General features: G+C 49.2%; 1 protein-coding gene across 1 annotated transcript; it reads left to right on the top strand.

The window, feature by feature from the left end:
• Positions 1-695: 695 nt before the first annotated feature.
• XPNPEP2 (X-prolyl aminopeptidase 2) lies at positions 696-27,573 on the top strand. Its single transcript, XM_016215942.2, has 21 exons — positions 696-1,025; positions 3,472-3,545; positions 5,044-5,154; positions 6,293-6,356; positions 7,370-7,474; positions 7,731-7,817; positions 8,734-8,880; positions 12,433-12,534; positions 13,188-13,269; positions 13,509-13,704; positions 14,479-14,568; positions 16,227-16,336; positions 17,049-17,126; positions 18,242-18,313; positions 20,545-20,605; positions 22,194-22,263; positions 22,762-22,866; positions 23,306-23,365; positions 23,892-23,968; positions 26,037-26,126; positions 26,777-27,573. Exons 1-21 carry the CDS (start codon positions 977-979, stop codon positions 26,969-26,971), a joined length of 2,025 nt encoding a protein of 674 aa, XP_016071428.2. The 5' UTR covers positions 696-976; the 3' UTR covers positions 26,972-27,573.

Here is a 27,573-nt window from a genome sequence, read left to right as displayed (position 1 = left end):
CTGAGATTCTAGAGGACATTTACTGGGAGCTGCTTTGGCACTGGTGCAGTGAGCTGTCATCTAATGCAGTGGCCGTAGGGACAAAGCTGGCCGCAGTTTCACCACTTCCTTTGTAGGGAGTCCTGCTGGGTAGGAGTGACCACAGGGGACGAAAGTCATGCTCTAGAAGCTATGGCAGAAACTCCATGTCTACTTAACCAAATTTGTCTCCTGGGAGCCCCCAGACTCCCTTCTCTGGGTCTTCTTTCCTCTTCAGTGGTATCCCCTGATCCCTCCAAACAGGCCTCTGGGCCTTGTTCCCTCTCAGGCATGAATGGCATTAACAGTCCCAAGAGAAGGGCAGCCTTCCCCTCTGCCAGGGGCCAGCCGCACTTTTACAGAGTGGGCTCTCCTGAGGGGACTCGCCCCAGCTCAAGAAAGTAACTCTCCAGCTCTAAACAACTTCCCTGGGGTGCAGTGGGCTTCTCAAGCACTAGGGAGAGAGGTCACTGACTTTTTCTGACACAGGCCACCTTGGAGAAGGAGGAAGGCTAAACATCCATCTGGAAGCAAAAGTGGGACTGTAGCCAGAGCCTGGGGTGGGGGAGCTAATGGGAAACAGCTTGCCGGAGGGAGGGGGACAGCATTCAGGAACGGCGGCCAAGGCTGGCTGCCGTACTTAAAGGGGGCTGGGAGAAGCAGGTTGATTGAGACCAGCTGCTGCTCCTCGGTCTCAGATCTTTGGACTCTGCCCTGGGTCAGGCTCACACCTTACTCCAGGAGACTGGGAGCCAGCAGAGGCTTCTCTGCCCACCCTGACTCCTGGATCCCTCGGAAACAACACACCAGAAGGGGGTTCTTCAGCCACCAGCCGCAAGCCTCCTCCGCATCACCAGCCCCTGCCCCGGAAAGGCCTGGAGGAAGAGGTCAGGGAAGGAAGAGACCTGCCCACTTTCCCAGTCCCGCCATTGACCCAGCACCAGCGTCTGGAGACTCCATGGCCTGGGCTTCCTGGGGCTACTGCCCCTGGCTTGTCCTCCTCTCTGGTACGTGCACCCCGGTCTCTCCACCCCCTCCCACGCTGGGAGGGCAGGTCCAGCTGGAGAGCAGCTCTTGCCTCCCCTTGTGGGCTCAGAAACGGTTGGAGTGAGGGCTGGGGCCCAGTTGTCTCTCTTTCTCTTGGTCTGCCTCTCTGTCTTGGGGAAAAAGAACACCAGGGCCAGTCCTCACAGACCTCAAGACTCAGGTCCAGTCTGGTTTGACACCTTGCCATTCCCATCTGTTGAAGAAAAAAAAATATCCTGGCACTTGTTTTATAAAGTAAGGAAGAGCCCTGGCCAGTGTGACTCAGTCGGTTGGAGCGTCCTCCTGTACACCAGAAGGTTGAGGGTTCAATTCCCAGTCAGGGCACATGCCCAGGTTGTGGGTTTGATCCCCGGTCGGGGTGTGTGCGGAAGGTGACCAATCAATCAATGTTCTCTCTCACATCGATATTTATTTCTTTCTCTCTCTCTCTCTCTCTTCCTCTCTCAATTTAAAAAAAAAAAAAAGTAAGGAAGATTTTATTCAAGACTATTGCAATAGGGACACTGCAATAGGGGAGGAAGATCAGGCCCAACTCTGAATACAGCAAAGATGGCCAATGAGCAGAGTAAGGAAGTTCGTGGATGGGCAATTCCTAAGAGGAGACATGAAGGGTAGGGAGATTCTTGCTAAACTGACTTAATGGGATACTTGTGGAAGGCAGGCCAGGATGATCAGAGTGAGAGTGAGGAATTTGATCAGGGGTGATCAGATATTAAGGGTGGGGAATTCTCTCTAAACTCACTTAGCAAGATTCTTTCTAAGACTGGTTGATTTAGGACCATCAAGGACAAGATGAACATGGCAGGCCAAAGTCAAGGCCTAATCGTGAAGAGGGCTCGGAGGAGCCTAACTAAAGCTTGATCTTTGTCACCCCTTATGGTACCCTGTTTGTCCTCTTTGGTCACAACTAACTGCCCAGCTCAGCATCCTCCATACCCACTCCACTCCCAGCTTTATGGAGGTCTTCCTTCCCTTTGCTCTCTGTCAGTAAGACTTTGCTCTTTCATTCAGTACCCAATTCCTGACCACTTCTCCAGTGCCGGGCCCTGTGTCAGGGACCACAGAATGATTCAGCTGCAGAGCCTTCCCTTGGGAGCCACAGCCTGGGCCTCAGAGAACAGCAATTTGGGTGTCCAGAAGACATAGGTTGACTGAGTCTTGCTTCTTATATTGTCATCTTAGCGCCACCATTTTGCTAGAGATCTGTTCCTGCAGAAGTAAGGGTTCATTTTCTTAAATCAATAAGATGTGGCTGATCTCCCCCTTGAATTTATAAGACCAAGACAACCAGGCAGGGCATTCATGGTGTTAAACCCCAGTCACCCTCCTTCCATCTATAGCTCAACCCACTCAGATGGGAAAAGTACAGTGTGAGTGTCCATACACAGGCCCCCATTACCCTTTGGGGAGATCTTCCGCAAAAGGTGGGGTGCTAGAGGGAAGGACTATCAGAGACCACTGGACTTTTAGGGCGCAAAGCCTGTAGGACTTAGCCCAGTGCCTGGCGTACAGTAGGCACTTAGGAAATGTTTGCTCAATGAATACTGGATGACTCCCTTAGGTCACACCAAATTTGGGGCACAGCCCAAGTCGGAAACTAAGTCTCCACGCTTCTGTCCTTCCATGGTTGGATTTTTGTGCTCAGATGGCCCGGATTCAAACCACTGCCCTACCACTGACTTATGGTGGCAAAACTTGGGCACATTACTAAAATCTAGGCCTCAGCTTCCTCCTCTATAGAAAGTAGACAGTAATATTCACCTCACAGAATTGCTACAGGTATCAAATGAGATGCTATAAATCAATTGCTGACTTCAGTGTCTGGCACATAGTAGTTCTTTAATGCTAACCCGCCTTTCCTCACCAGGTGATGATGTCAGACTGAGATTGCCTGTCTTATATACTTAAAACTAGCCTGGAATGATAGGCAGAGATTTGGATTATAAGAAATGGTACAAGTGGGCCTGGAATTTAAGTAAACTCAATGTATATGAAATTAGATTTATAGGAGGGTAAAGTGAAGATAGGGTTATTATTTAGCAAGAGCCTCTAGAGCATTTCAAAGAAAATTTGATTACAAAAATGTAATTTACACACAACTTTTCCAGTTCAGTAGACCCTGAAGAGACCCAATTAGATTAGAGGGAAAAGATTGATTTAATGAGCACTAAAGCCCTTGCAAAAGTGGCAATCACTTGTTGATGGATCAGGTTTCTTTGATTGTGACCCAGGTTACCAACCAATTCAGCTGATTTCCTATGAAACGTGATTATTTTTATCCTCAAGGAGAGTTGGACAGCATCGCGTGTTTCAGGAATGGGAAGGAGGGTTGAGGGAACATGTCCCTGCACTCCCTAGAAACTATCTGATTGCCAAGTGACCCTGGATTCTTCTCCTGGTTTCTAGTTTGTGCCTGGGGCCATGCAAAGCCAGTGGACCTGAGAAGAGAGAACGTGAGAAACTGTTCAGCAAGCCCTCAGGTGAGGCCCTGGCTTAGCCTGCCCTGGCCCCCACCCCAGCCCCACCTGCAGGTCCCATTATCCTCTCCATCCCCCACTGGCTCAGTGGCTAGCCTCTCCCTCTACCAGCCTGTCTCCTGATTTCTGGACTTTGGGGCTACTGTTTCTGATTAACATCCCTCAGGAAGGGCAGCTCACTCTCAGGTGTCTGCTCTCTGCCCCTCATCTCTCCCTCCCTCCCATCAATTCCCACAGCAGGTTATCTTCTGTTCCAGCTTGGACCTGGACAGCCCCACTGGAGGGAGGGAGGAGGGGGAAGGAGGAGGGTGGGAGGCCCCTGGGTAACCTTTGACTGAGTCTAGGCAGAGGCCAGGAGGAGGATGGGAAGAAAGAAAACAAGAATTCTAGAGGAACAGCCACGAGGGAGGCAAAGAAGGGAGGAGGGAGGAAGACAGAAGGTTAGAAGAGCCAATGGGAGGGCAAGAGAGAGTGGTCTAGGGTGTGAAGACCTGGAGAAGGCCCAGTAGATTGGAGCTAAAAAGTCATCAGCTTCTTGGCTGGAGACCAAAGTGATTCTTTCTACAACCAACATAGGCAAAAGAGCTTCCCAGGCAGGGGTAGGCCAAAAAGTGAGAGCTAGTGGGCCTGCCAGCAGCCACTAAACCTCAGGAGCACATCTGCTTACGTTGTCGACTTCATGCGACCCCTGGGAAAGACCAGTGTGTGAGCCAGCCAGATTACTTTTACATTAAAGGAAACATGGATATATTGCGGAGTAGAAGGCAAAACAAAACAAAATAAACAAATAAAAAAACCCCACACTTTATTTTAAAGATAAAGCAGCCTTTTAAAAAATGTCTGGCTTGGAGGGGATCTTTCTGGACAATGTCCCAAACTCTTAGGGATGCTCATTCACCCTCCTCTGCCATTTGAGACCAGTGAATGGAAACTTGAAAAAGTCCTCAAGGTAAGGTTGCCAGATGAGATACAGGATGCCAAGTTATATTTGAATTTCAGAGAATGCATAATATTTCATACAAGTATGCCCTAAATAGTGTATGGGATATACTTATACTAAAATGTTATTCATTGTTTATCTCCAATTCAAATGTGACTGTATTGGCATCCTGTATTTTTATTTGTTAAGTTGGTAGTACTACCTCCAGGGTATCCAAAGAGAGACTGTCCCCTGCAACTTTCACCCATACCCCTATCCTAGACTCAGGTCCCATTACTGTCACAAAGGGCCCCTCTCTAAGCTCTTCAACACCTCCATCTCCACTCATCCCACGTACTTTAATCTAGACTAACCCATAACATCAGCTGCCACCCCATCCCTCTACAGGCCAGCCCAGGCCAGCCCAGCCCAGCCCAGCCCAGCCTACCTACCCTACCAGCCCCCAACCCCTGCCGAAGAAGAGGCTGGTTGGTTCCTCCGGATGCTAGGGGCCCAGGCGTCACTTTCTCTAAACAATATATGTCTCTGTGTGTGTCTTTGTGTCTTCCTGTCCCATGTCAGTACCTTCCAGTTACTGTGGTCAATACCACAGTGCAGCTGAAAGCCCTACGCCAGCAGATGCAAAACCAGAATCTCTCTGCCTACATCATCCCAAACACGGATGCCCACATGGTAAGGGATGGCTCCCACCTCCCCACCCTTGCCCTTTCTGCTACCCCAGCTCAGCCTATGAGAACAGGCCACAAACAGGAGATTGTTATGACTCAAAAGAAAAAGGCAGAGGAAGGATTTGACAGGCAAAGGGAAGGAAGTGGGGAGCTTGGACATGGGAGTTTAGGGCAGTTGAAAGAATATAATCCTTTACATAGGAAAGAAGACATTGCCAAATCTTGACCTCAGGCAATGAAACTATAAACAACTTCAGAATGGATTTTGATCACTTCCTAGATGGCAGATCCAGAATGAATGTTTAAGGCACCCTGCCCTAGGAGATTAGAATGTGGGCTGGGAATTGGACTGGAAGAATGCTAATAAGCTCCTTTCCCACTCAGCCCTTCCAGAGCCCCGGATTACACGAGTATGGGGTGTAGGCTGGGGGAGGGGGAGCAGACAGGAAACAATATGGTCTGAAGAACTGCTTTTCCCAAAGCAGCACCCCTGCCCACCCATCCCACCATTTCCCACTACTCTTTCCCCCTCCACCCCAAACACCTTTCCAGCACCAGCCCAGTGGGAAGAGGAGGAATTTTCAGTATCAATAAGATTACTTGAATTAGTTTTCCCACCTGCTGGGAAAGGCTAAGAACCTTGGGTAAGTGTCTGAACTTCTGTGAGACTCAGTTTCCTCTTCTGCAAGATAGGAGTAATGAAGCCTGTGTCTGAGGATTATAAGGATCAAAATACAATAACTATAAAGCCCTCTGCAGAAATTAGTTATGATAGACTCAGTGTACTGTGCTAGACTGGGGAGATGAGGGGACAGCTGGAGGGAAGAACCCAGAAGAACCAAAAGACGTGATCCCAGACTGCACAGAATTTGCATTCTGGCCAGGGAGACAAGACTCTTTTGCAGAACAGTCCAGTGCTCTGTTGTGAGTTTTAGACTCTAGGAGGTACAGTTCTTCAAAGGAAGAGAAGATCCTGAGAGCTGGGGGAAGTTCAAGAGAGCTTCCTGGAAGAGGTGCCCAGCATGCCTGGGCTTGTAGAACTGCATAAATCTGACCAAAAAGAACTGGGATGTGGTTGGGAGGCTTCCATGTGGGGTCTGACTTCATGAAGAAGGCTAACGACGGTGCTGTTGATTTCCTAGAGCGAGTACATTGGCGAACATGACAAGCGGCTTGCATGGATGACAGGCTTTACGGGGTCTTCAGGTAACAACTATTGCTTTGCCCTCATTGCTTGTGTTGGTCGACTCAGAGGTGGTCACAGGTGCTCTAGTATGGCTAGTTCTCAGCAGCCAGGACCCCAGGACCTAGTGTCCAGAAGCTGCTTGCTACTCTGCCTCCCCTCCACCACTCCAAAAAGGGTCAACAGGGCAGGTGCCCCATCAGGTTCCCAGTACACACATCTATCTCGTAGTCCACCAGCCACACTTCTGCATGAGGCAGCTGGTCCTCCTAGCTTGCCTCCCGTTCTCACTGCCTCTGCCGCAGCCACCCCAGCCTAGCACTCCCTGGGCTCCTTTTCTGGGATAGTCGCAACTCTTATGTCTAGTCACCAGGAGCCCACTGATTCCCTTCATACAATGGCTCACTTGGGAACAAAGTTTTGCTTTGCTGGTCCTTTTGGAGAAAACATCACTGCACAAGGCCAAATGAGACACAAATGTAGAGGCCTTATATGAGGTCCCAGTTTCTGAAGAGGCCTCCCACCCTGATCCTGGCCCCTTGAATGAAATCCAAGATTCTCTTGCTGATCCTTAAGCATTCATCCTCTGGGCTTCAAGCTGCCTTGCCCTGCCCATCATGGACCCTTCTCTTTACCAAAGATGCTGCCTTTGGCTTCTCTGCCTCTCCTCAACTAAGTCCCTGGCTTAGTGTCCCTCTAATCCACTGAGTCTTGATACTGACTATATAATCTTTCCTGAGAGCATCCACATGCAGCATTGACTCTTTAGACTTCCAAAAGCCGACCCCACTCCTCCTATTAAAAGTCCTAATGGCTCCCTTAGGAGAGGCCCTCGACAAAAAGCAAGACACCCTTTCTGCTGGCTTTCATCATGATTCTCTTTCCATCTCCTGCCTCGTTTCCTTCCGACGGAGGAGAGAACTCTTCCCAGAGGCCCCTGTGACATTCTCAGAGCCAGCACTGTATTGCACATGCACTAATAAAACCACATCCCTCACCTTCACCCTCACCTCCAAGTTTCTCTGTTTTGCCCCAGGAACTGCAGTGGTGACCATGGGGAAAGCAGGTCTCTGGACCGACAGTCGCTACTGGACCCAGGCTGAGCAGGAGATGGACTGCAATTGGGAGCTCCATAAGGAAGGTAAAAGGGTCACATGGATTTGTGCCCCAAGCCCTGGAACCCAGGCTAAGTTTGGGGACATACAGGTGATGGGGTGCCTTCTTCAAGGCTAAGTTGGGTCCCTATGGGAAGCTGGGGAAATTTGAGACCATCCCTAAACTTTGAGGCTGCTGTCAAGGAGGACACACATGGCAGGACTGTCACAGGCAGAAACCTGGCTAGAGAGCCTGGGGCTGGCCCTAGAGGTGACCTCTGTTCCTTCCTGTCTTCCTCTAAGTTGGCACTTCCCCCATTGTCAACTGGCTCTTCACTGAGATTCCTGCTGGAGGGCGTGTGGGCTTTGACCCTCTTCTCTTCTCCATTGGTAAGTTCTTCCCTCAGTCCCTGTTTTTGCCCACACCAATGAGGGTGACCCAGCTTCCCTGGGATGTGGAGAAACATACCTTGGCAGAAGGAAGGGCAAGGTGACTAAAGATAGAGTGTTTGAACTTGTGGTTGCAGTATATTTTGCAACAAGAATGTATTCATGAATTTTGTAATGAAAATACATTGAAAAGAATGAATATAGACTTTTTAAAGTCATGAGTGCAGAGGCCCATCCTAGAAGTCTCAGGAAACTATTCAGATCTAGCAGTTGAATAGTCTAGGATGTCCTTCAACCCGGAACAATCCTCTGTAACCTGGAACTCTACTGATTAGGACACTAGAATCACTTACTTGGTAGCCCTCTTCTGGAAGGCAGCTTGGAAGGGTCAAAGGAGTTGAGAGAGTTTCTGAGTAAAGAAGCACAGTCCCCCCCCCCACACACACACGCTAGGAATACAGCTCCCTGAGCTCTGGGGCCCCAACTGACTAGCCAGCCTGACCCCAAGGATGGAGTCCTCCTAAATATGCACTAAAGGCTCCCATTTCAGAAATGACTTCTTTGACAGCTTTTCCAATGGCCTGAACATCACCATTCCTTTGGACTGTGACCCTGAAGCTCATTCAAAATGAATAGTACCCAAAGAGGGCCCCACAGCCACCAGCACTTAATGAGTTTAGCCAATTGCGTATGGGCAGTATTGAGGTGGGCGCAGGAAAATTAGGCTTTGCAAGTGCGAAAAGGAAGGTGAGAGTGCATGACTCAGGAAGGCTAGACTGCTTGGACAGGCTCTGGACAGCTGGGGCTACAGGAGCAGAACAGGAGACAGAGTGCATAAGGACTAATTGTGCCTGAGTCACAATTTTTCCTGAGGTGTAAGTGGGCAGAAGCCAGTGACTCCTTCCTGTCTCTGCAGGTACCTGGAAGAGCTATGACATGGCTTTCCAAGGCTCTGACAGACAGCTGGTGTCAATCACAGCCAACCTTGTGGACCTGGTATGGGGGTCAAAGAGGCCTCCAGTTCCAAGCCAGCCCATTTATGTCCTGCAGGATGCGTTCACAGGTGATTCCCCAAGCCAGCTCTCCTTCCCAAAATGTAGCAACACAGGTCCCTGCTGCTGCTACTTTGGCTGAAAAAAAAAATTGTCCTAAGAAGTACCAAAGCAATGGTTCTCAAACCTTCATGTCCACCCAAATTGCCTGGGATGTTTGTTTAAAATGCACATTTCTTGGCCCCCTCAAAAGTGACTCTGAATCGAAAGGCCCTCAGAGCATATTTAGAAAATGCTGGAATAAAGAGTGTTAGGATTTGAAGCAAGAGGGAGCAGGGAGAGAAAAAACAAGGGAGTCAAAGAAAGATGGAAAATAACACACCCTTTTGAAGAGAGAAAAAACATGATGTGAGTTGCTGACGTGGTATTGGAGACCAGCTCATATTGAATCATTCAAACCTTGACTTCCAGCCCTCTTGTGATGAGGAATTTAGATTTAAGATTGCTGGGGTTGGGTTGGCCGGGGTGGACAAAGAGAGTAAGTAAGGTCAGTGTGTGGCACAGATTAGGGTTCAAATTTTGGCCAGACTACAAAGGAACGTTAACTGACCCCAGTAATCCTAACATCAGTCATTAATCTTAACACTGCTGACGCCAACTAAATACGTCATAAAAGAGCAGTATGCTCTATGATTCTTGTAAGTTGTAACTAAAATCTTGGCTGGACCAGGCTACTGACTAAATCAGTGTCTTGGCTGCCACCACCCTCTGCCTTCCCAGGAATTCTGAACAAGCCAATGGAATTGGATTCCTAGGAATATTGGGCAATCTGAGAGGCCCCTTTCCACATGCAGGTCCATGCACATTTGTTGTTTGGAGAGGAGTCAAAACAGCAGGAGGGAAATTTCAAAATAGCAGGTCTGATGAAACAAGTTAAAATGGTGTCCAATTTTCTTTATCCATTCTGATATAACTTACAGAATCATTCTTTCTGCATCTTGGCAGTTTTTAAAGAAACTTGCTATCCAAGGCTGTTCCATCAAACATATAACTTATCTCATTCAAATAAAGAAGAGCACCATTATGTCAGGAAGGGGAGGGAATAAAGAGAAAAACCTCCCAGGAACTTGGAGAAAATTTGCATGAGTTTTGTCACTTCCCACAAGTGAAGGGAAACCGAGCCATCGCAGGCTGCTGGTCCTCAAGGAAGAGCCATCAGGTGCCAGAGCTGGGTCTGGAAGCCCAAGAACAAAGTTCTTGAGTCTCTAAAGTTATAGAGATGAGAGACTGTTTCTCCAGAAACTCATAGGTTGTTGGATTTTTTTGTTTCTTTTTAAATATGTCTTTATTGATTTCAGAGAGAAGGAGGGAGAGGGAGAGAGAGAGAGAGAAACATCAGTGATGAGAGAGTCATTGATTGGCTGCCTCCTGCATGATCCCGACTGGGGATGAGCCCGCAACCCGGGCATGTGCCCTGACCGGGAATTAAACCACAATCTTCTAGATCCTCGGGCGATGCTCAACCACTGAGCTACGCCAGCTGGGCACAACTCATAGGTTTTGAAGGACCGAAAGGGCAAAGGAAAGAACATGAAAAGTTAGTCAAAGATACCTGTATGTATCAGACAATTTAAATTAGCTTTCATTATTTGTCTCAAAAATGTATCACATTCATAAACCTTGAAAACATAATTCTAGCCTGGCTAGCATGGCTCAGTGGTTGAGCATCAACCCATGAACCTGGAGGTCATGGTTTGATTCCCCATCAGGGCATATGCCCGAGCTGTGAGCTCAGTCCCCAGTAGGGGGCGTGCAGGAGGCAGCCAATCAATGACTCTCATCATTGATGTTTCTCTCTCTCTCTCCCTTCCTCTCTCTGAAATCAATAAAAACATATTTTAAACAAAACAAAAAACATAATTTTAGGTGAAAGAAACCAGTCAGAGAAGACCTCATATTCTGTATGAAATATCTATCAGAGGCGAATCCACTGAGACAGAGAGCGGATGAATGGTTTCCAGGGGCTGAGAGGAGGCCGGAATGGGGAGTGACTGCATGAGGGCTGCAGGGTTTCCTTGGGGGATGATGAAAAGGTTCTGGAATTAGACAGTGGGAGTGGCTGCACAATCTTGTGAGTGTTCTTAAAACCACTGAATTGTGCACTTTAGAATGGTTAGAATGATACATTTTATGGTATGCGTATTTTACCACAATAAAATAAAATAAACTTTAAAAAGTATCAGACCCAAGAGGAAAATAAAGAAGAAAAATGTATGATAGCCAAAGCTTTGGTTCTTACTGAATCGTTTTACCTGTTTGCATAAAGTTAGTTTTTCAATATGTCTTTTTATTGATTTCAGAGAGAGGAAGGGAGAGGGAGAGATAGAAACATCAATGATGAGAGAGTCATTGATCAGCTGCCTCCTGCACGCCCCCTACTGGGGATCGAGCCCACAACCCAGGCATGTGCCCTGTCAGGGAATCGAACTGTGATCTCCTGGTTCATAGGTCAACACTCAACCACTGAGCCACACCGGCCAGGCTAAAATTATTTTTTTAATGGCATTCAGTTATTCATGCTAATCTCTGAGCCCAACTAGGACCCTATTAAGGGTTTATGACCTTCTGCCAGTAAATTCCTAGCCCTGTTCCTAGCAGGTTCTTCACAGGCATTACAGGGAACAGGAATAAAAGATGCAAACTAAAGTCCTAGCACCAGGATACAAACACCCCAGAAAGGACAGCTCTGTGACACTGAGTTTAAGGACAGGTTTGGAGATTGACAATGTTAGCAAGATAGTCCAGTGTCTGTACAGATTAAGAGTGTGAGCCATGTGGTCAAACGAACTGAGTATGAATCTCAGCTCCACCCCTTGCCAGCTATAAGACCCTAGATAAGTCACTTTGCCCCCCCTGAGACTCTGTAAAATAGGCCAAGTAAGAATTAAAACACTGTATACAAAGTGCTTAGCTCAGATCTGTGGCTTATTAAGCACCAGGGTGACTGCAGGGGAGAGACTTAAACATGGCCCCATCCCATTCCTTTGTCCTTCAACTAGGGCTGCTCCCCTGATCTCTGTTCTGCGTACATATTTATTGATGAAAAAGTTGTATCAGACTTACCATACACCATTCTATGTGCATTACAAATATGAATTCAGGGTAAAGGGGGGGATAAATGGTGATGGAAGGAGACTTGACTTTGGGTGAAAACACACGATACAATATACACTTGAAACATATATAATTTTATTAACCAATGTTATTCCAATAAATTCAATAAAAAAATTTTAAAATAGATTAATTCATTTGACCCCCATAGCAACCCTACTGACACTATCATTATGATCCATCCTCATTTTACACATGTGCAAAATAAGACCCAGAGGTGCTAACTAATTTGCCCAAGGGCACCCAGCTAGTAATGGCAGAGCGAGGATTTGAATCCAGATAGTCTGGGTCCAGAGCCCATATCCCTAACAACTACACAGATAGAAGTTTGATGAAAGAGTTCTACTGCTTTTTAAAATATGAAAAGCTATTGCCCTAAGGGAGCCCCCTCAGAAACAGCGTCAAAGAGAAGATATGTTACTCATGCTTCCTCTGGGCTCCTTTGCTTCCAGGGAGCAGCTGGCAGGAGAAAGTATCCAACATCCGCAGCCAGATGCAAAAGCATCGCAAGGCCCCAACTGCTGTGCTCCTGTCGATGCTTGATGAGACAGCCTGTGAGTACAGCTTTGCAGACTGCATGTGCTTTGCATGTGGGCACCTGGATCCCCCAACCCCCACACCTCCCTGGCCCTGCAGTGAAGGACTCCTCCCCCAACCACCAAGTACCCCCCAGATCTGAGAGCTCTGTGGCTATGGCCTATGGGAACTGAGGGGAGGCAACTAGGAAACCCAGGAAGATCTGGGGCCAGCTTCCAGGCCACCGCAGGTATTTGCTGACTACAGCAGCAAAGGTTTCTGTCTCATGGAGGGGAAGAGACCCACTAAGCACCTCGCAGCTGCCCGGCCACCATCCCATGGCACTCACACACCCAGCTTTATCACCTGGTGAAGCTCAGTTCTGTCCCTACATGACTCAGGGCTCCTTACCTGACCCCAGCTCTTGGCTTCAGATAATCTGGGAACCCACTGAAACTATGTGCTTACTGCTGTCTGGGTGTCTGCATTTTTCTGGGAGAAAAGGTCTGTAGCTCTCATCTTTGCGTCAAAGACACCCCTCTCCCACAAAGAATAAGAAACATGCAGAGGTAGATGAAACAGGCATGCTGCTGGCCATCTTTGAGAGTCCAAAGCAAGGTGTGGCATAGATAGCAAAGGTGCCGGCCTCAGGCAGTTCAGCCTCATAAATAGCCCCCATTCTCTTCCCCAGGGCTCTTCAATCTGCGCAGCAGTGACATCCCTTATAACCCCTTCTTCTATTCCTACACACTGCTCACGGACTCCTCCATCAGGTAGGGCTTTTCCTTGGCTTGCTGTGGTGGACTTCCTCCAATTTCTACCCCTCACTGCTCCACCACTTACCTTACCACAAAATGCAGCCTTCCCATGAGCTTGGAGCTCTTCCTGACCCTTTGACCCCTGTTCCTACCTATTGCTCCCGCTCCCTGACCTCCAGCAACAGAGGGCCTCTGGTCCTTTGCGTTGTCCTTAGAGACTCTCAGGACCCTCTCGGTCTTGTGTACCCACCCAGGTTATTTGTAAACAAGAGTCGCTTTAACTCTGAGACCCTGCAGTATCTGAACTCCAGCTGCACAGGCCCCATGTGTGTGCAACTCGAAGATTATAGCCAAGTCTATGACCGTGTCCAAGCCTACGCCTCAGGCGCCGTGAGGATCTGGATTGGGACCAGCAATACTATGTATGCCTTCTACAATGTGATACCTCAGGTGGGTCTGCCAGGCTCCGGCCAGGCCAGGCACTGCCCCATTCCAGCCCTGATAAGTCTCATCTAAAGCAAGGTCCACAGCCCCTCATGCAGTTGGCCAGTCAACAGTGGTGCAGTGAGTCCCCTTCTAGGCCTCACTGGGAAGAGAAGGAAGAAGAAGAACCAGATGTCTGTCCACAGAGAACTCAGAGATTGTCGAGGAAGCTAGAGGGAGTCCAGCCTGGTAGAGCAGAGGCTTTGAAGTCACCAAACCTGAGACTGAGTCCTGGCTTTGCCCCAAACTAGCTGTGCAAACTACCTTGGACGACTGACTAAGCCAAGCTGGGCCTCTGTTACCTCAGCTGTAAAATGGCGATAAGAGTCCCAGCCTCAGACAAATTGCTTTGAGGAGTGTTAGAGGTGGTAGTGTTTGTAAAAGCCAGTGCCTGGCACAAAGCAGGTGCTCAGTAATTGACAGATGTTAGGGTGTGGTGTGTATAGGAAACTCACAGTGTCAACAGCAATCCATCAACCAGCAGGGGCCAGGCTCTGATCCACCCCAGAGCACTGGTAGGATCTAGAGGCAGGAAGTGAAAGAGGGGCGAGGAAGAGGGAAGGTTAAGCTGGCTGTGGCAGACTAGGAAAGACCTGCATAGCCCAAAAGCACACAAGGAAAAGTCATTGCCACCTAGGGAGGGGCAAGTCTCCCCTCAGCCAGGCTTTCTTGCCAATCCATTTCAAACTCCACTGTGCCCTGGAAAAGGTTCCCAGACCTCTTCTTCTCTGCCCACGACAGGATAAAATCATAGCAGAAACCTACTCCCCAGTGATGGTAACCAAGGCGGTGAAAAACAGCAAGGAACAGGCCCTCCTTAGGGCCAGCCACGTAAGTCCATGTGCAAGAAGAATAGCCTTTTGGGAGCTCCCGGTCTAAGGGGTTAGAAAGGAGACCCTGCAGGAGGAGCCTGAAGAAGCCCCTTCACTGAAACAGAAAAGTAGACACAGAACCCCTGGGCACCCACCAGTGCTTTACTCCCTTACTCCCAACATGGTACAATGGTTCAGAAGGCAGGCCCTGGAGCTAGGGCATCAGTTCAAACCCCAGCTCCTCCACTCACCTCCTAGCTGGGTGACCTTGGGCAAGTTGCTTCACCTCTCTGGGCCTCAGTTATCTCATTTGTAAAATGAGACTTATAATAGTAATCTACAGCAGAAGGCTGTTTAGAAGATTAAATATAAATGAATATATTATACAATATATATTATACTATATATGATATATGTGTATATAAAACACATATAATATCAATAACAGTCATCCCTCAATATCCACAGAGGATTGATTCCAGGAACCCCTCAGATACAAAAATCTGCAGATACTCAAGTCTCTTATGTAAAGTGGCATAGTATTTGCATATAACTTACACACATCCTCCCATATACTTTAAATAATCTCTAGATTACTTATAATACCAAACGCAATGCAAATGTGGTATAAATAGAAGGTGGGGCAAGAGTAGGTTTACAGTTGTAAGTACGTGAAATATAATTTATTCTTTGTATTATTTAATTATTGTATTATTTTCCATATGAACAACTGTAAACCTACTTTTGTCCCACCCTGTAGTTATTATACTGTATAGTTTAAGGATCAACTTTCTGAATTTTTTTTTCAAATATTTTTGATCCATGGTTGGTTGAATCTGTGGATACAGAAACTGTGACTACAGAGGACTGGCTGTATATAATACATATTGATAAGTGATTAATATATGTTTAAATTTGTTCATTATAATATATAATTAATATATAATACATAATCATATATAAATGTGAGTATGTATATACAGTTACATGCATATAATGTGTGCATACATATAAACATATAATTATCTAAATATGTAATAATCATATAAATTATATAAATGTGTAATTATATATAATTATATGCATATAATTACTATATTAAATGATCTGTGTATTGCTTTGAGTACCATCTGGCACATCCCAAGTGTTAAATAAGTGTTTACTGTGATGATTTCCTCACCCTGGAAGAGGACTGCTCAGTCTTTTGGATATTCCTGATAAAATAAGGGCAAAGCACCTCATTGTAGAAAACTTTTTCTTATGGAAAATCTGAGACATACGTGAAGGTCGAGAAAATAGCCTCATGATTCCCATCGCCATCGCTGAGCTTCAGCCGCCATCGAGCTATGGCCAATCCCATTTTGTCTGCAAGCCACATTCATTTCCTCCACTCCCCACCTCCTGCTGCTGGGTGAGCTTAAAGCAGATCCCACATATCATATCCTTTCTTCTGTCAGTGCATCAGTAAGTATCTCTAAAAAATAAAGACTCTTCAAAGCATCACCCCCCTGTGATCATAGACATAAACACTAACAAGAATTCCTTCAGATTATCCGATAGCCGGTGAAACCATCATGCACTTAGAGTTCAGCTCCCAGAGCAGCCACCCAATCCCCTCATCCCGGAGCCCTGCCTGAGGCTGCTCCTCAGCCAGCTTCTCTGCTTGCCCCGCTCCAGGTGCGGGATGCTGTGACAGTGATCCGCTACTTGGTGTGGCTGGAGAAGAACGTGCCCAAAGGCACGGTGAACGAGTTCTCAGGGGCGGAGCGGCTCGACAGATTCCGAGGGTGAAGGACCACAGCTGTCCTTTGGGGCTATCTTTCAATGTGGGGGATGGGGAAAGGGAGGGGAACTTGGTCTCCATACTTAGCGGGGAGGAAGACCCTACTTGTATTTGGGGACCTCTCTGGAACAAGAAGTGACCGGTTCTTGGGTGGTCCTGGAGTTGGGCAGGGAGTGTTGGATGACATTCTCCAGTCCCCGTTGACAGGACAACTTCAAGGGCCACAACCCAACGTCGCCCCCTAGTGTCTGCTTCACCACCATTCTCCCTGTGGGTAGCTGGTTCAGGTCTGTTGGCCTCTGGACCACTTGAGAATATCAAGTTGAGGATGGAGGTTTCCTGAGGGCATGTTTGGCCCAGGCCATAGGCTGCAGGCTGTAGGTCTGAGGTGCAGGATGCTGTTCCCGGGCTCAGGAAGTTTCTAAATACAGGGAGCTAGGTTTCTTCACTCTTGCTTTACCAAGAACACGCTGTAGGTCATATGGGCCTTGGTTCCCCATCTGTAAACTGGAGGTTGAGGAGGAATAACAGGTGTCTACAGTCCCTCCTTCTCTGACCTTGAGTGCTCTATGAGTGGTAGGTCAGGATTTGGGAAGATGGAACCAAGAAGTGGGGCTAGGGGAGTCTGGCTAAGATAGAGGGGGCTGTGACCTTCATCTGCCCTTGTTAGATATCCTGAGCCCATTCAGTGACCATTCCTGCTTTGTACTTTGCAGAGAAGAAGAATTTTCTTCGGGACCCAGTTTCCAAACCATCTCTGCTAGTGGTCTGAATGCTGCCCTGGCCCACTACAGGTACTTTAGGGGAAAGAATTTTCTAGGGCTCTGTGGGGGGATCTCAGTGTATGAGCAGGGGGAGTGGTGGTGGAGGAGGGAATGCTCTGGAACCTGAGTCCATATTTAAGCTTTGAGGACTTAAGTACCCTGGGGGCTGGGGGCAGGAGGCAGGGAGTGGAGCCCAGTGGATGTGTTGGGGGTCTCCTTGGAATTAAAAGGCCTGAGCAATTTTCCTTCAAGAGGCTGGGACTTTGTGGGCACTCAGGGCTAAGGGATCTGGAAGGAAGGCAGTGCTGCTGATGGATGCTTTTCCTTGATGTCCTGTGAGTTATTCATCTTAGTTAATTCCTAATGCTCACAAGCACATGAGGAGAAAGGTCCATTCATTCAGCCTGAACCAACTAAGGTGGGCCCAAGATGTAGGCTGGCCAAATGTTTGGCTCCATAGAAAACAAACACCTGTAGGCCTGCATGATGAAGTTTGGGGGCTCAAGCTGACCAGATGCCTCAACCTGGTATGGGCACAGCAAGGATAGGTCAGACACCCTCCAAGAGCCAGCCTGGCCTATCCCAGAATCCCCTCCCCTGACATCTCCCAAGCCCTCATCTGCCTTGGCCTGGGTAGGAACTCCTCAGCTCTACAAACCTGCTCTCCAGCCCTACACTTGGGTGCCCTCCCTTCCTGCATCCTGGCTTCTCAGGCCCCTCTGCTCTAAGAGACAGCAGGGAGTTAGAGAAAGAGCCCAGGCCCAGCTCCCTCCTGGCTTTACCCTGTGACCTTTTGCAACCCCCTTGGCCTCTGCAGACCGGTTCCTCCTTATGTGAAAGGAGATGACTGCAGTGGGTGCTCTTTATGGCTCTCCCAGCCCCCACATTCTGGGCTCTTCTCTCCTGCGTGGAGACCAGGGCCTTGCTTGTGAAGTAGAAGATAAACAGATACACGCTGAGGACATTAGTGGCAGAAGCTGAGAACTTTCTAGGGCTCTTTGGGAGATCATGACCTCCCCAAAGGAGTCAACCTGGAAGTCCAACCCCCAGGGGTGAGGGGGATTTCTCTGCTTTCATTCAGGATCCCCACCCCACCAAGCGCAGGGATAGGCTGCTCCTTTTCCCAGCATCTCTCCCCTTCTCAGCCCGTCAAAGGAGATACACCGCAAGCTGTCTTCAGATGAGATGTACCTGGTGGATTCTGGAGGACAATACTGGTATGTAACCCCCACCACGCCCTGGCCTGAATATCTCAGCCCAGGTACCCTGGGCCCGCCAATAACTAGCCAAAGCTTTCCTTTCCTGGGCTCAGATTCTTCATCTGAGAAAGGAGAGACCTACATTGAATGAGTCTTCCCATTTTTATACGGGGGGTGGGGGGTGGGGGGTCTCTCCACAGTGGGAAACACACAGAGACCGAAACAGTGACAGTGGGGCTGCCCATGCAGTGCCTCAGTGACAATCAGGAAGACTCCTCTTGCTCAAATAGAATGTTTTTAAGCCCACATATTATTACACAGTCTGAACAGCCATGCTTAGCAGCCCTGCCTGGCTACACAAACAGTGCACCCATACTCTCACCCACTCGTGCATCCCCTGGACGCGGCGCACACACCGCCAGGATCATGCATCCTCCTCAGCCCCCTCCCCTCACACCTGCATGGGTGAGGTGACCGTGTCAGGTTGAGGGTGGGGGCAGAATAAGGCCTCCAAAAGCAATAGGCAGGCAAGAGAAGCAACCTCAGGGGACACTCAGAGCACAGTTGGGACAGCACACTCATCAGTATGTGTATGTACCTATGAGTAGAAATGTGTGTGTGCTCCTCTGAGTGCACGCCTACCACGTGTAGTTTTTTTATGTTTTTTAAAATATGCTTTTACTGATTTTAGAGAGAAAGCAAAGGAGAGAGAGAGAGAAATATCGACGCGAGAGCGAAACATCAATCAGCTGCCTCCTGCACGGCCCCCACCGGGGATGGAGCCCGAAACCTGAGCATGTGCCCACACCAGGAATCAAACCAGCAACCTTTTGGTGCACAGGATTACACCCAGCCAACTGAGCAACACTGGCCAGGTTTTGAGCTCAATCTCCAGTGGGGGACATGCAGGAGGCATCCCATCGATGTTTTGCTGTAAGCTGTTTTGATGTAAAAGGGTGCTCTCCCCCTGCACCAGGACTCCACACTGTGGGTGTCCACCTGCGTGCTCTCATTAAAATTAGTACAGAACCATGAAGTGAACGGCATCCTTTTAGATGTGTTAGCCTTACACAGTGCACAACCTGAACACCGGGATGTGACAGCCATGCAGAATAGGCTAACCCCGTTCCTTCCAAATACCTGAGCAACCATTCATACAGCAGCCGAGCTGAGAGGAGCTGGAAGAGTTTCCCTTTGAATCTAAGAAGCAAGTGGACTGTGGGAAGCTTAGAGTGCGGGAAAGGAGGGGTGTTGGAAGGGATGAAGGAGTGAGGAGGAGTTTCAGTTTGCCTTCCTCAGGCCTGTAGAAATGGGGAATGTGCTAATGACAAAGGCACTTGGAATGTTCTGAGCACAGCTCTGGGAGCCAGCACAGCAGGCACTCAGCCCAGCAGCCTTTCCTAGAGGCCAGTGTGGCTCTTCGTGTACAGGAGACAGCCAGTGTGCAAAGGGGAAGTGCATTTGTGAGGTGTTGCTGGACTGGGGCATGCTCACAGCAGGGCGAGGTCAAGGAAATGGTCCCCTCACTTTTGTCCTGAAAAAGTCTGCCACACCTTGTGTCCTGCTCCCAAAGAGCATTCCCCAAGGCCCTGGGACCATTTCTCCCCGCCCCCCCTCCAGGGGGCAGCCACATGGGCCATCCTGGGAGAGCAGCTGAAGCTGGTGGTTGGAAGTCAACCTTTTTGGCTTCTGGTTTCAGTTCACTGGGACTCAGAGAGGGACACGGCCTCTCAGCTTCAATTGCCTCATCTGTGCAATGGGGATAATGAGGCCTTCTCTATCTCCCTTCCCAGGGAGCTACCCAAAGTGTTCTATAGATGGTAAATAACTGTCTGAATGTGTGTGTTCCGATGTCTCCAGGCCTCAGTTTCCCCATCTGTAAAATGGGACAAACCCCTCCTGCCTCTCACGAAGCCTGGAGGAAGCCTTGCTTTTAGAGTCAGCCTGACCCAAGCAAAGCCAAATCTATAAACAGCCAGAAGGGGTGTGGGGCATGGAGGTAGGGTGTGTTTGTGAGAAATCAGGACTGCCCGACAATATAGTGATTTGAACTTGATAGCTGTGCAGAGCTCCTTCACGCATTAATACTGAAGGTGGGCATTTGATGAGGGCAGCCATCTTCTTCCTTTCACCTCCCACCCCACCCCAGTCCCAGCCCTGCCACTCAAACCCCCGTGGAAAGCACACGGCCCTGATCCCTACCCCAGGTGTTCAACAGAGCTGGACATGTTGCTTTTCCTTCTACACAGGGACGGAACCACAGACATCACCAGAACAGTCCACTGGGGCACCCCCTCTGCTTTCCAAAAGGTAAGCATTGGGCCTAGACTTCCTCTACCCACCCTCATGCAAGGGACACCCAAGACATCACTCCACTAAGAGCCCTTTCATTGTACAGGATATAAAGTGAGGCCCAGAGAGATCAAGGAGTTTGCCCACATTCACACAGCAAGTTAGTACGACAACAGCCAGTGCTCCCGGGGAACTTCCCCAGAGATGTTTTCAGGACTTCACAATCCGTGTGGCTACTTGTGTGCTCTCATTGAAATTAGTACATAACCATGATGTGAGTGGCATTCATTTAGATGTGCCCAAGCTTATCATCTCATTTCAGTAAATCAATGAGCAAATGTTTATTTGGTGCTGTGTGCCTCGCCCTGTGCTCAGCAGGAAGGAGGAAGAAAGGCATTCCAGGAGGAAAGTCTTAGAGGTGAAAAGGAGCTGGAGCTTCTCAGGAAGCCATGAGGGGTGATCTGCCTGGTGCAGAGGCTGGGACCTCATCTGTGTGTACTAGGGGGCCTCTAGGGAAGGTGGGGAGCAGGGGGCTGCATTCACACATTCAGCAGCCAGGCTGTGGAGCAGGCATTGTGCTGGGAACAGAGAAAAAGTCAACACTGATTAGGCCTCAAGGAGCTCACAGTTTAGCAGGTTGAGTCCGCTGCCCTGGGCTGTCCTGCTGGAGATGAAAAACCTCTGTGTGTGTGTGGTGAACAGGACTCACCATGTTGCCACAGAGAGAAGAGGCTGCTCTCCGCCCACTTCCTTTCTTTCTTTTATTTATTTATTTTTAAATGTGTTTTTATTGATTTTAGAGAGAGAGGAAGGGGGAGAAAGAGAGAGAGAGAGATAGAAACATCGATCTGCTGCCTCCTGCACACCCCTCACTGGGGACCAAGCTCACAACCCAGGCACGTACCCTGACCAGGAATCGAGCCAGTGCCCTCTAGGTTCATGGGTTGATGTTCAACCTCTGAGCCACACCAGCATGGCAGCCCACTTTCCTTTCTTTTTCCACAAAGTAACAGCCCTGACCAAACAAGCCTGACCTGCCAGGTTATCAAACCCCAACCCAAACCTAAAACCTTAAGAAAACTGAAGGATGATCATGATGATGGTAATGGGGGCACTAACCTCAACTGGAGCATTTACTCCACTCGGAGCGCCTTACATGCAGGAGTCTCCCTACTCCTCCCAGCGACAGTACGAGCTGGTACTGTGGCTGTCCCATTACAGATGAGGAGAGTGAGACACAGAGAGGTTCAAGTTGCTTGCTTAAGGTCTCAGAGTCTGTGAGTGGCCAAGTCAGGATTCCAGCCCAGGGAGTTTGCCTCCCAAGCCCCTGCTGTCACTGCCTCAGCTCCCCGTCATCTGCAAGCATCCCATGGGCCAGCCAAAGAGAACTGCATGGGCCAAGCCCCAGCTTTGGGCAGGTCCCCCTCAGCCACCTCTGGCCATCTTCCAGAACCTGGGTGACCACACATGAACATGTACCTCCGTTCCAACACCCCCTCACACAGGCCTAGGCCCACCCACCTGCATATACACAGGTCAAACAGCTGGAAGCTCTCAGGCTCTCCTTCTTGTATGCCACATTACTTCTTCCTGTCTCCCCCATCAGGAGGCATATACCCGTGTGTTGATAGGAAATATCGACCTGTCCAGACTCGTCTTTCCTGCTGGTACATCAGGTATGTTTCAGAGACCAGGCTGGACCCAGAGTCTTTAAGCACTGATTTCACTAGACTCAGACCACCACCCGGGGGGGGGGGGGGCAGGGATTATATCATCATCTTATCTATATTGTATAGATAAGAAAATCCAGCCCAGAGAGAAAAAGCGATCTGCCCAAGGTTATATAGAGCGTCACTAGGAAGGCCAGGCCTTGAACCCAGATCTCCTGCCTCTTAATCTAAGGGTAACCCAGGTTGAGGAGGTTAGTGTGGGCTGCAAGAGGATTCCTGGAGGAAGTAGGTATCTTGACAGAAGGGGAGACATTGTAAGAGTCATCGATCCAGGTAATGGGTATGCCGTAAGGTGCCCTGGTGATAGTACCTGCTCACCCGCCCCTCTGGGGCCCCTCTGCACAGGCACCATCCTGGTGGTTGGCTCTGAGACCAGGGAAAAAGAAGGAGCAAGGTGAGCAATCTGGGGTCCAGCAGACTGACTGTGGGCCATCTCTTTTCCAGGACCAATGTTGGAAGCATTTGCCCGCAAAGCCTTGTGGGATGTGGGGCTCAATTATGGCCACGGGACAGGCCATGGCATTGGCAACTTCCTGTGTGTGCACGAGTGTAAGTATCCCCTCAATACTCCCTCAGGGTTCCCCTTCTTCTGAAAGTGGTAGAGCCTTTCACAGTTATGGAAATGACCAAGACCCTCAAAGGTGCAGTGACCCACCCAAGGTTACCCAGCTGGTTGGAGGTGATGCTCCATGGGGTAAGTGAGAAATGATGGCAGTTTGGTCACTCCTGCTCCCTGCCTGGCATCTGGGAGGGCACCAGAGAGAGGAGTAGTAGGTCAATACCTAGTAGCTGACTGGCATAGACCCTGCAGAAATAAAAGCTAGAGTCAATCTGGTCTGTACCAGCCCCAGGCAGACAATGAGATGGTGGACAAGTGCTGCTAGAGGTGCCCAGGGATCCCCAGTTACCTGCTCTTCCCCGGAGCCTGCTAGTTTCCAAGCTGGTGAGTACAGGAGAGCTGACACCTTACCTACATCTCCCTTTCCAGGGCCAGTGGGATTCCATTCCAGCGGCCTTACTATGGACAAGGGCATGTTCACTTCCATTGGTATGACTCTTGGGCTCCCTCACCCCACCCCCCACCCCAAGAATAGCCCAAGACTGTAGTCTAGGGAGCATGACAGGCACAGGTACTCCCAGGCTCCACTGCTGCCCTCCCTCTACTCCCCATTCCCAGTCCCAAATGGATTGTCCCACCCTAACCCCAGACCCCTTCAGCCCATACCCTCATTTTGCTTTTGGGAGTTGGTTCCCAGCTGTACATCCAAACTATAGAGTCTCCAATCAAACACTGGGGTAACAAAACAGTGGCACACAGGGAGATGGGAATACCTCTGGGACCCAAGTGGGCCCTGAAGTCCTCCCCAGTGGGCTACAAAGGAGGGTGAGGGAGCTGAGGCCCAGTAGGTTGCCTCTGGGTAGCCAAAGAACATCTAACTAGTGGTGGGTCAGCCCCAACCACCAGTCAAGGGCAGCAAGGCAGCCATACCCTGTAGCCACTCCTCAATTGGTACAGGAAACCTGGGCTTGGGTCCTCCCCTGCTTAATGCCTCCAGCATTTCTGTGTCTCCCAGAACCTGGTTACTATCAGGATGGTGAATTTGGGATCCGTCTTGAAGATGTGGCCCTTGTGGTAGAAGCAAAGACCAAGGTAAAGTGCCTCTGAGATGGGCTGAGTTTTAAACAGCATGGCAGTATGTGTGTGTGTGTGTGTGTGTGTGTGTGTGTGTGTGTGTGTGTGTGTGTAGGAGCATGTACAGAAGGTCAGAGGAGAAGGACATCTGAATGTGTGGACATAAATTTATTTGGAGCCTTCCTTAGCTCCAGAAAAAATCCATAAATCAGAGTTTCTCAAACCTGTTCGCATATTAGAATATTAGAACCACATAGAGAGCTTTTTTTATGTCAGTGTCCAGGTCCCACTCCAGACCAAATGAATCAGTATTCCTGCCCTAAATCATTGGTTCTTAATGCACATAATAATCACCAGGGGAGCTTCTTAGAAGTAACAAACCTATATAATAGCAACCAAGACAAAATACCTAGGTACCAACTTGTAAAAACTTACATGGAGCCTGGCCAGCTGGGCTCAGCGATTGAGCATCGACCTATGATCCAGGAGGTTGTGGTTCAATTCCTGGGCAGGACACATGCCCGGGTTGTGGGCTCGGTCCCCAGCAGGGGACCTGCAGGAGGCAGCCGATCAATGACTGTCATCATTGATGTTTCTATCTCTCTTTCCCTCTCCCTTCCTCTCTCTGAAATCAATAAGGTTATGTTTAAGAAATAAAATAAAACTTATATGGAGAAAATCTGTACTCAGGGACATCAAAAAGATTTAAGTAAATGGTGCTCTCTGGAAAGAAACCCCAATATTATGATGCCGCGGTGCATGCAGGAGGCAACAAATCAATGTGTCTCTCTCACACTGATGTTTCTCTCTCTCTCTCTCTCTCTCTCTCTCTCTCTCTCTCTCTCTCTCTCTCTCTCTCTCTCTCTCCCCCTCTTTCCCTCCTTCCCTTCCACTCTCTTTAAAAATCAATGGAAAAAATATTGTCGGGTGAGGGTTAACAACAACAAATTATGCCTGTACGTTTTGTCTCAGCATTCCCTCTGCCAGATATATATCTTCTAGATATAGTTACAAAGGGTCATCAAGGTGTTTATATACAATGATGCTGATTGTAGTATCGATGGTAATAGTTTAAGGAGTAGAAACAGCCTAACTCACTGGTTAAATAAATCACGATCCACGTACTATGGATCCTTACACAGCCCTTAGACTGAGCTGCATCTCCCTGTGCTAGTAGAGTGCTCTCCTGGGTTTACTACTGAAGTGGGGTGGGGAAAAGAATGTGCAGAGTGGTGTATGATAGGGTGCATTTTGCATGAATTTTAAAAATATATACACATATAAACTGTAAATGCCTAAAATGTTTTCAGGAAGGAAAGTAGGCAGGAGGAGACTTTCAACTTTTATTGGGTATCTTTTTGTAGTTTGAATTTTCGAAGCACATACATGCAAGAGCTCGATGAGAGATGAAAATTATGGGCTATTTTTTCTTCTTTATACTTATCTCTATAGACAGATTCATCAATAGATATGTAGGTAGAAATATAGATAGAGATATATACAAATAGAGATTAGACAGATAGATATAAAAATCTAATACTTACCTTTAAATTACTTAATTGTAGGTTCCCAGCCCTGCCCAGAGATTCTCACTCCAGTAGTTTGGGGGGATGGATCTCAGAATCTACACTTTTATTTTATTTTTTAATATATCTTTATTGATTTCAGAGAGAGGAAGGGAGAGAGAGAAACATCAGTGATGAGAGTCATTGATCGAGCCCACAACCCAGGCATGTGCCCTGACCGGGAATTGAACCCTGATCGCCTGGATCCTAGGTCGACGCTCAACCACTAGGCCAGGCAGAATCTACACATTTAACAAGTTCCCTGGGTGCTGTGTGGATGCACACACTCTGAGAAATACAGGCCTAAGTCTAAATTTAGGAATCAGGAAGGAAGCACCAAAGGTGGGGTGCTAAGTAGTAGAAAGCAGGGTAGCCAAGTGCATTGTGGGAGGCTTAGGCTTCCCCAGAGTCTGTCAGCTCCCTGTGCCTGGCTTCTGGGTGGAGTGTTCCAGCCCTTCCTTCACCCTAGCTCCTCCCCCTCACTTACTTCCTGCTTTCCCAACTTCCCTGTGGCCTCCCAGTACCCAGGAACCTACCTGACCTTTGAAGTGGTGTCCTTGGTGCCCTATGACCGGAACCTCATTGATGTCAGCCTGCTGTCCCCCAAGCAGGTGAGTGCCCCTCAGCACTGTCTACCCTTCAGCGCCTTAGCCACTGCCTGCCTTCTCCACCCTGGGCCTCTCTCACCTCTGCTCCCCCTACCCCAAGGCCCTCTGCCCCTTCCTCTCTGCTGGGCACACACTGGGGTCTTCCTTCCTCACTCACTAGAGACCCTGGAGGTTCTAGAATGCTCCAGTTAGACCAGGTAGTAAATTCCTGGAGAGTCTGAGACTAGGTCTCTGGACTCTGCCATCTCAAGTCCTAGAACTAAAATCAATCCCTTCCCACTCTGGCCCACAGTCCTCTCTTCTGTAAAGTGGGATAATGCCTGCCCTACTTACTCTCCTTCCTGGGCCTGCAATCCACTCCCCCCACCCACATCCCAAGAAAGTCACCATGACATTAAACAGCCATTGTGTCAAACTGCCTCTGAAAAGCCCGGGAGGATGCCTGAGGCCTGATGATGGCTGGGGAATTGGGAAGGAAGCACAGAAGGTGGGGTGCTAAGTGCATAAATCCCCTGTGGGGATCTACAGGGTACCTATGGGTACGTGGGCCAAAGGGGGCAGCTGAACTACCACAGCAGGGGACCGGATGGTACCAAGACCTCAGCTCTTGGCAGCTCACCCTGGGGATGACCTCCTCCCTCCTCCCTTTGCAGCTCCAATACCTGAACCGGTACTACCAGACCATCCGCGAGAAGGTGGGCCCCGAGCTGCAGCGGCGCCAACTGCTGGAGGAATTCGAGTGGCTGCAGCAGCACACAGAGCCCCTGTCTGCAAGGGCTCCGCGCGCCACCTTCTTGGCCTCTCTATTGGCAGCCTCCACTCTTGCCATCCTCGGCTGGAGTGTCTAGAGGCCCAGGACTCCCCTGCTAACCCTCTTGCTCAGTTCCCTTCACCCTGCACCACCCATGCCCCAAGAGCTCCTGCTGGCCCCAGGGTAAGAGAGCCAGCTAGTTCCTTTCCTCCAGTGAGGCCAGTAGGCCAAACCTTTAATCTGGCAGCCTGTTGCTGCTGTCCCCAAAGGCCAATATAGGGTAGTGCCTTACCCCCAGGGGCCCATGGCCCTGGGAGAGCCCCACCCCAAAAGCACCAAAGCTGTTCCTGGACACTGGCTCCTAACTCCTTGATCTTTCCATGCCCTTGAGGCTGCCTCTGGCCACCCCCACCTGTACCTGGCCCTACAATGACCTTCTGGCTACTGCCCACTGGCTGAAGCAAGGCCTGCTTCCAGGCTTTCTGCTATGCCTATAGAGGGGGAGGAAGAGAGGGTGGTTGCATCCTCTGGTGCCTTACTGCCAGCCCAGGGTCAGGGAGACCAGCCAGGGAAGGGGCGTGTACACCAGCCCTTCACCCAACATGTGAGCCCATCGCTCCTAAACCCTGGGTGGGCTCCATGCAAAGTGACAGGATAGGGAGTTGAGCCCTAGGGATTTGGCCATGGTGCAGGAGGGGA

This window comes from Miniopterus natalensis, chromosome X (genome assembly GCF_054644295.1).
Source record: "Miniopterus natalensis isolate mMinNat1 chromosome X, mMinNat1.hap1, whole genome shotgun sequence".
NCBI classification, from domain to species: Eukaryota; Metazoa; Chordata; class Mammalia; order Chiroptera; family Miniopteridae; genus Miniopterus; species Miniopterus natalensis.
Note: the sequence above shows the minus strand (reverse complement) of the source record. Positions and strands in the feature narration are given on the sequence as shown.

Excerpts from the sequence above, each read along its gene's own strand:
- XPNPEP2 (XM_016215942.2), top strand. The coding sequence starts at position 977 with ATGGCCTGGGCTTCCTGGGGCTACTGCCCCTGGCTTGTCCTCCTCTCT. Across the intron at positions 1,026-3,471 it reads CTGGCTTGTCCTCCTCTCTG|TTTGTGCCTGGGGCCATGCA; the intron begins GTACGTGCACCC and ends CCTGGTTTCTAG. Across the intron at positions 14,569-16,226 it reads CCCTCCTTAGGGCCAGCCAC|GTGCGGGATGCTGTGACAGT; the intron begins GTAAGTCCATGT and ends GCCCCGCTCCAG.